Below are 8,615 nucleotides of genomic sequence, written 5' to 3'. Positions count from 1 at the left end.
CACACACACACACACACACTCACACGCACACACGCACGCACGCGCGCGCACACACACACGCGCACACTCACACACACACACACACACTCACACGCACACACGCACGCATGCGCGCGCGCACACACGCGCACACTCACACACACACACACACACACACACACACACACACACACACACTTCATTGTCTCTGGGAGCCTATGCAGGAACTCTCAGAGACACAGCATGATGACGTGTGTTTTTCTCGGGCCTATGGCAGTGTAGGGGATGTCACGCTGCTGTCAGAGTTCTGAGGCCTCACCTTCCTTGTCCGTGTGTATCTCCTAGAGGGCCTGTGTCACACTGTCCCACGGACCCCCTTTAAGAAGCACGGTTTGGTTCTGTTCTCAAACTGTTGGTCTCACGATTCAGTTCCATTCTTCAAATTAGTGGGAACCAAAGAGTGTTTGTTTCTGCGGCTTATAGCTTTTGGTATTTACAGTATTGGAAATTAAATCTGAGAAGTTTTAAAAACAGCTGCTTACTGCACACTGTTCAACCTCTCCACCATCATCCGGGTAACGCCCACCAGGAAGAGGCGAGTAGGAATTCCAGTAGGAGGGGGGAGCCAAGACCTTTTAGCGCTTAGCTCTCTGCCCGATGACTAGATAACCAGAACCTCTACATTTTCTCTGCAGCATGAGATTTTTATTATTTTTACCTACAGACATGTCTTTTTACTTTTTTTTTTAGAAGGCATCGTCACTGGCCCTCACATGTGGGATCCAAACCGGGGCCCTCTGGCATCCCAAGCCAGTTCTTAACCAATGCGCCACTCGGCCGTCCCCAGACATGTCTTTTTAGTAATGACGAGTGTGTTTATTTTTTTAAGCTTGGCTTTAAAGGTTTTTAAATTGTTTCATATTTGGTCAAGTTGAGATTTTTAAGAACTTTATTTTTTATTTGTAATAAAAGTTTACAACTTGATATTTTAAAAACTGTCAAACTTTAAGCACCATTAGTAAAGGTCTTACATTAAAAAAGAACTTATTAATCCGTTTTAAAATAACTATGATCATTTTTTATTTTAAAGTAATTTTTTGAATTGGTGAGAAGAGCCTTATTTTACACTTTTGCAAATTTCTTCAATGACTGATTTAGTAGAGAGCAGCTGGACTCTCATAGCTGCCCTGCTGTTACTATCAGGTAAGTTCTGGAAAACAGCAGTACACAGTTTGAAGAGAACAGGAATGAACAGCGAATAATCACAGGTCGTCCTTGATTATGGAACTAGTTTCAACTTTGAACTCCAGGTGTCCTGTGTGTAAGAACTGCTGATTCAGACGACTTGTGGGCTCACCTGTGGCCCTTGAGAAGGGCTGACCTCACCTTCCCACAGGCTCCCAGAGAGCAAGGGCCATCTCACCTCACTCACATTCCTTTTTATTTATTTATTTAGAATATATATATATATATATATATATATATATATATATATATATATATATATATATATATATATATATATATATATATATATATATATATATATATATATATATATATATATGTTGTTTTGTTTTTGTTTTTTTAAAGATTTTATTGGGGAATTGGGGAAGGGGAACATTGTGTTTTTCCAGGACCCATTAGCTCCAAGTCAAGTTGTTGTCCTTCAATCTTAGTTGCGGAGGGTGCAGCTCAGCTCAAAGTCCAGTCGCCGCTTTCAATCTAGTTGCAGGGGGCAGGGCACAGCCCACCATCTCATGTGTGAGTCAAATCGGCAACCTTGTTGTTAAGAGCACGCTCTCTCACCAGCTGAGTGGCTGCTCAGCTCAAGGTACTGTGTCCAGTCTTAGTTGTGGGGGACATAGCCCACCATCCCATGGAGGACTCAAACTGGCAACCTTGTTGTTAGGAGCACATGCTCTCACCAGCTGAGCCATCCTGCCACCTATTGGCAGCTTAGCAGCAGCTCAGCTCCGGCGCAGCTCACTGGCCCATGTGGGAATCGAACCAGTGACCCTGTTGCTCAGAGCTCATGCTCTTAATCAACTGTACTACCCGGCCGGCCCCTCATGTTCTTTTTTAGATGGAACGTGAAGAACAGAACACTAGAGAACCGAACGTTTTGGGGAAACAAAATATCGTTGGCCAAGCATGTATTATTTGTGAAACAGCTTTTCTGTCCTGGGTCTCTTGAGAGCCTGGCCCCCAACACTGTGAGAAGGGCCTGGGGTTTTGCAACAGAGCAGATGTGGGCTTGTCCGTGGTGACGGCTGTGTGCGCGTCCCACCCGGGTTGTGACAGGTCCCGGTGCATCCGGTCTGCAGCATGTGTGCACAGAGGCATCTGGAGGAAGCCGTCGCTGACCAGTTCGTCCTCACGTTTGTGTTTTTACTGTGTTTTAGGTCTTTAGGTGTTTGCCAGTTGCTTTTGCCAGTCAGGGCTTGTGTGCATTCCCGCCCTTTATTGTCCCTTGGCTGTGAGAACATACGATTTGGACTGTGTTGCTTGCTTTCCTGATCGCGGGACTCTCTGCTTCTGTCCTCCTGTCTGTCTCTAGCTTCTCGTGGTCTCAGACTTGTTCACCGAACGCAGCCAGTTTGAGATGATGTACCTGACGCTGACCGAGCTGCGGAGGGTGCACCCTTCCGAAGACGAGATTCTGCTCCAGTATCTGGTGCCTGCCACCTGTAAGGCCGCCGCCGTCCTTGGGATGGTAAGTGAGGGGTGGTGGCCCAGTGTCATGGGGCCATGTCAGCCTCGTCATCCTGAACTTCACAGCAAGTGTGACATGTCGCAGGGCTCAGTTCACATGGGCACTTCTCCACGGATGCCAGCGTGAAGCGTGCTGTGGTGGGCATGCCTGGTGTGGGGCTCCTAGACCCCCGTGTTCGTGAGGCCGTCGTGGTGGCTCATGCCCCAGGAGCTCAGGTGTGTGTGTGGGGTGATGTGGCTGACGCCTCCACAATCACCCCGCGGCGCCCGCGCTCCCCTGACATGCTTCCGTCAGCAGGGCCCCCCTCCTGGGGACTGCTCTCACAGTAGCCCTGTTTCCACCCCAGAGTGTGGGGAGCGTAAGAGCAGATGGGGCCTTCTTTTGAGTTCTTTCTTGCTGTGCGTCTAGTTGGTCAGGTCTGAGCCAGCACCACCCCGCTTGCTGTGGGGACATCACTGCGTGGTATCTGCTAAGCAGACCTCAGACCTCACATAGACACATGAGTGTACTTCCGTGTGGGCCCCGCCGTGTGCTAGAGTGGACCGGGAGCGCAGCACCTGACGCCACCTGCCCAGTACTGGCCGCTCCTGGCCATGTCACGTTAGCCAGTAGCCGGCGATTCTGACTCAGCGTCTCCTGGACCCCATCTTCATGGGGGCAGCGGAGACTCATTGGTTCACAGACACGAGTGGCTCCCATGTGCCACACGTTCGGGACCACTAGTGAGTGGTGTGACGCTGCCTGCCCTGGCCCACCTCCCCCCGTGTTCTGTTCTCAGTCCTGTCTGTCCTAATGGTGACAGTAGCCATGGGCCACACATCTGTAGGGCAGCTTTTCCTCCTGCACCCCACATGGTCCCCTCCATAGTCTGACCGGGGGGGACCTGCTGTTCCCGTCTCCGCCCCAGGAGGCCGTGTCCAGGGTGGGAGCCGTCGTGCTCCTGGTCACACAGGACAGGGCAGAGGTGAATGCGACCGGAGCCCTCACTCTTCGCCCCTTCCTGACTGCGTCCCCGTCCTGGGTGGCCTTCAGCCCTGGAGCCACCATCCAGGGAGCAGAAACAATGAGCCCACGGGCTCTCCTCCTGTGAGCTCTTCAAAGCACGCGCCCTGTGGGTGTTGAGAGACCGTGAAGAAGCAGCTAGGCTTGAAGGGGTCCTTTTGTCTTTGTGGGGAGTTTTAGCTGCTGGGTTCACTTTCATCGTCATTGTGTGTTTGTGCTCAGGCCCACATCCCCCAGGCAAGCGTTGTGTTCTCAGTAAATCAAACAAGTCATAATCGTTTGTTAAGAAGATCTTTAGGCAAGATGGTACATTCGGACTCCCCAGTCCTGACGTGTGCGGGTGCTGTCCCTAGGATGGCTTTTTGTGAGTGTCGTCTGTGTGTCCTGGTGCAGGTGGCAGATTCCCGGTGTCTTTTCCTCCTGAGACATGTGCCCAGTGTTGTGAGGTCAGCCCACTCCCCGCAGCCCTGCTGGTGTTTTCAGAGCTGGGGACAGGAGGCACGGGTGGGAGCGGTTCCTGGGGAGGTGTCCGCAGTCTGTGGGTGTTGGGCAGGAGGAGGAGAAGGAAGCCCTGAGCAAGGAGTGTCGCCCTTATTGGCGACCACAGGAACAGAGCTCCGTGGGGGCCGTGTGGGCAGACAGCTTCTTGTTTCTTCCGCAGAACGCGATGAGGGCTCAGCCAGCAGGGGTCGCCTTTCCCTGGGTGCTGTGGTCTGAAGTGTTGCCCCAGCTCTGCACTGGGCCCTCTCTGAAGACCTCAGTGTTTAGGTTCCCACTTACCTCGTGTTGAGGATGCTAAGTAAAGTGGACACCATGTTGTATGGACGGTGGTCAGGGTCGCGAAGACCACCCGGGAGTTTGCTAGGAGTGGCACAGGCCTCACCTATTCTCTTGGCTAAGATTTATGATACAAAACATGAGTCAGTGAAGGGAGAAGGCACGCAGGGCAAAATCCAGAGGAAACCAGCCTCAGCTTCCAGAACCTCTCCCAGAGTCGCACGGACGCGCTCAAGTCCCCCAGCAACTCGTGACAACACGTGTGGGGTGTTTGCCCACAGGGAGGTTCCTCAGAGACTCAGAGCCTGGGTTTTCACTGGGGGGCTGGCCCCGTAGGCCCCTCTGGCTGGCACATCCCAAACCCCAGGCCTCCAGGAGGAGAGGGGTGTCAGCACACAGGTGAGGCACAGGGAGCCGCTCTTATCAGTTAGGGTGCTGGGGACACTCCCGACGCCCAGGTTCGTGTCACCAGCCCAGGGCCAGCCCTGCACGCAGGCGCCTCCCAGGGCAGTCAGGCCTGCTGTGCGAGCTCCTCAGCACCGTGAGCTCAGCCCTCCTCGACCTCTCCTGTGTCATCGTTGGCCTGCCTCTGCTTGTGCCTGTGCTCTAGGACAAGGCCGTGGCAGAACCAGTCAGCCGACTGCTGGAGTGTACACTCAGGAGCAGCCACCTGCCCAGCAAGATCGGGGCCCTGCACGGCGTCCTCTATGTGCTGGAGTGTGACCTCCTGGACGACACTGCAAAGCAGCTCATCCCGGTTGTCAGCGACTATCTCCTGTCCAACCTCAAGGGCATAGCCCAGTGAGTGGGGCTGGCCATGGCCGGGGCGGGGCCTTAGAGTGAGTGGGCTGTGAGAAGAGCGATGGACACATGTCCAAGCTGCTTCAGACCCTGGCCAGAGCACAGGCAGGGACAGTGGGAACCCGGGCAGGCACCTGCCCATGGGGACGCTGGCTTAGGTCACTGGGACGCGAGGACAGCACACAGCATCAGAAGGGAGCAACCTGCTTGGGGCTAAGCGTAGCTGTCGCCTCGTGTTTGCAGCTGCGTGAACGTTCATAGCCAGCAGCACGTGCTGCTGATGTGTGCCACCGCCTTCTACCTGATTGAGAACTACCCTCTGGACGTGGGTCCCGAGTTCTCTGCATCGGTGATACAGGTGAGCGGCCGGGCATCTTCCCCGGAACAGGAGCAGGGCCCGTGCTGTGCTCTTGGCCGCCAGGGGTGATGGCATTGCTGGGTGGTGATCTGGGAAGAAGCGTGAGTGGCAGGAGGCCATTGTGACTTAGAAGGCTTCCTCTTCTCCAGATGTGCGGGGTGATGCTGTCTGGCAGTGAGGAGTCCACTCCGTCCATCATTTACCACTGCGTCCTGAGGGGCCTAGAGCGCCTCCTGCTCTCTGAGCAGCTCTCCCGGCTAGACACAGAGTCCCTGGTCAAGCTGAGCGTGGACAGAGTGAATGTGCACAGCCCACACCGGGCCATGGCGGCCCTGGGCCTGATGCTCACCTGCATGTACACAGGTGAGCAGTGGGGGCGGGGCTGGCCCAGGCTCACTGGATCCAAGCTCCAGACCATACGGGTCTCCTTCACTTTTAGGATGCGGACCACAGGCCCCCTCTAGTTCTCAAGGAGATTCTAGACCCTGGAGAAGGGGTGACCAGGTCACACCACTGTGCTGGTGTTTGAACCATACCTGGGGAGCAGGTCTGCAGACTGACCACTGCATCCTGTGCAGCTGGCTGGGCTGGGCCCTGGGCAGCCAGGGACTCACACACCCTGGTTTCAGAGGATGTCTCCTGTGTGAGTTCAGGGTACTCTCTACAAAGCCTTCCAGTCCTACAAAGTTACAGTCATGAACGACTCGTTTCAGGAAAGGAGAAAGTCAGCCCGGGCAGAACTTCTGACCCCAGCCCGGCTGCTCCTGACAGCGAGTCCGTGATCGTGGCCATGGAGCGGGTGTCTGTTCTTTTCGACAGGTAAGAGGGGAAGCCTGCCTTTGCCCTGAGCTGCCTGCAGCTGCCTTCATGCACATCTGCTCTCCTCCCTGTGCTGTGGTCCCGGGGCTTCCCGCCCAGGGCTCCGTGGAGTGGGCGGTCCTTCGCCTTCAGCACCCAGAAGTTTGGAGTTGACCGGCTCCAAGGCCGCCCCTGTGTCCACCCAAAGGTGGTGTGGGTGTCGGGAGGGTCACATGAGTGAGACGCCTGGGAGTTGGACATGGAGCCCTGAGTGGGAACAAAAACGTCAGGCACTGCTTTGCTGCCTTTGGGGAGAGGAGTCCCCCTGTCCCACGGGGTACCCTCCAGGGCCAGGGGCCAGGGGCCAGCATAACATCAGAGCAGCCTCAGGACGCGGTCCGTACACCCAGCTAACTCGCATCTCAGAGCCGAGACCAGCGCCACCTCCCCCCTGGATGAGTGCGGCTCAGCCTGCCTGTTCTGGACGGTGGGCCAGGCGCCTCCTGGGTCGTCTTCTGTAGGACGGGGCCCCGGCTTTCACCCAGGCCTCAGCGCAGGCAACATGGCGTGTGGCCTCGGGGAGGCCAGCTCTACACTGTTCAGCCGCCATCTCCCATCAGCTCTGTCAGGGGCAGTGGGGTATTTGCATTCTCACAAGAGCACACTGAGCAAGCCCCTCTGTGAACTCTGGCCAGAGGAAGTGTTCTGGAAGCTTCTGGAAGCTGAGCAGGTGCGCTCTGTTTCCACGTTGAAATTTAAAATGAACGTTTACAGTTGGGCTTCCTCTGTTACACACAGTCGTCTGCCAGGCAGCCGGATGGTGGGCAAGGAGCACGCCCAGGCGCCTGCCTCCCCGAGGCTTCCATTCCAGGGCTAATGTTACAAAGGAAAACTTGAGCAGCTGCAGTGCAGACATTCAGCGTGACCACTCTGCAGGCACTAGATGGGCACTGGGCTTTTCAGCAGAAGGGCACTGTCAATCCTGGGTGCTGGGCAGCAGCTGGCGTCTGCAGGCAGATAGATGTGGCCACACCTGGGAGGAGGAATAGGCCTGGTTTCTGGGTCACTTCTGGTGCTTTTCAGTTAGATCCAGCTGTTTCACATGTGTGCTAGGGTGGCCTGAGGGCTGTCTGCCAGCATCCAGAGGGACCCTGCTCATGCACTCTGGGGTCTGTGAGGGAGGAGCCAGCAGGGGCTCCTGGGTCCAGGGTAGAACAGAGGGAAAAGCTGACAGCAGTGCTCCAGCGTCAGGACATGGCGGCGAGAAGGCCGCGTGCGGAGTGCTCGGGCGTGGAGAGGAGAATGTCACAGGACAGTATTTTCACTGCGAGCTTTTAAATCTCTGCTTCAGTGTCACCACCCAGACCTTTTCTGCTGAATACTGTACACAACCTTAAAACCCCTTTTGGGGGGATTGTTGGCTCCCACATGGGTGGGGGGCCCCAAGCCTGCATATCCATCTGCAGTCACTGTTGAGGTCAACAGAAGACGGAGTTTCCTTTTGGTCTCCCAGTTAATATTCTAGGAGCCCAGCTCATGACCTGCCTGGAAAGCCCTGACAGTCCCGGGGCAGGGGTGGGGGAGGGCTGCAGGGGGCAGGCGGGGCTCTGACTGTGACCCCTTCTTTTAGGATCAGGAAGGGGTTTCCCTGTGAGGCCAGAGTGGTGGCACGGATCCTGCCTCAGTTTTTAGATGACTTCTTCCCGCCGCAAGACGTCATGAACAAAGTCATTGGAGAATTTCTATCTAACCAGCAGCCCTACCCGCAGTTCATGGCCACCGTGGTGTATAAGGTGTGGGGGTGGGGTGGGGCGAGGGAGCGCCTGGGGTGGGCCGCCCCGACTCCCGGCTCTGCCTCTCACAGTGGCGTTGTCACGGGCCCGCTTCCTCCCCTGTGAACGGTTGTGTTTCCCTCTCCCCGGGCTGCCTGCGCCCCTGACGCTCCGGGCCCCTCTTGTCAGGTTTTCCAGACTTTGCACAGCACGGGGCAGTCGTCCATGGTCCGGGACTGGGTCATGCTGTCGCTGTCCAACTTCACGCAGCGGACCCCGGTCGCGATGGCCGTGTGGAGCCTCTCCTGCTTCTTCGTCAGTGCGTCCACCAGCCCGTGGGTCTCGGCGATGTATCCTTCCCAGGGTCCTGGCCGGGCTGGCGGAGCAGCCCCCACATGTTCCTCTGTCAACA

At 55.9% G+C, this 8,615-nt stretch overlaps 1 protein-coding gene across 5 annotated transcripts in view; it reads left to right on the top strand.

The window, feature by feature from the left end:
• The window catches only part of HTT (huntingtin), a 126,980-nt gene that overhangs the window by 113,752 nt on the left and 4,613 nt on the right, over positions 1–8,615 (top strand). For 4 of the 5 annotated variants that reach the window (XM_019657955.1, XM_019657953.1, XM_019657954.1 and 1 more), the window contains 7 exons: positions 2,540–2,695; positions 5,085–5,275; positions 5,519–5,633; positions 5,783–5,996; positions 6,347–6,452; positions 8,062–8,224; positions 8,393–8,553. In XM_019657955.1, the coding sequence (XP_019513500.1) occupies positions 2,540–2,695; positions 5,085–5,275; positions 5,519–5,633; positions 5,783–5,996; positions 6,347–6,452; positions 8,062–8,224; positions 8,393–8,553 (1,106 nt within the window). Of the gene's footprint in view, positions 1–2,539; positions 2,696–2,779; positions 5,037–5,084; positions 5,276–5,518; positions 5,634–5,782; positions 5,997–6,346; positions 6,453–8,061; positions 8,225–8,392; positions 8,554–8,615 lie in introns of those variants that run through there. The other variant, XM_019657956.1, reaches the window with a different exon arrangement.

This window comes from Hipposideros armiger, unplaced genomic scaffold, assembly GCF_001890085.2.
Source record: "Hipposideros armiger isolate ML-2016 unplaced genomic scaffold, ASM189008v1 scaffold_282, whole genome shotgun sequence".
Taxonomy (NCBI): Eukaryota; Metazoa; Chordata; class Mammalia; order Chiroptera; family Hipposideridae; genus Hipposideros; species Hipposideros armiger.
The sequence above is the reverse complement of the archived record's forward strand: the minus strand, read 5'-3'. Positions and strand labels throughout refer to the sequence as shown.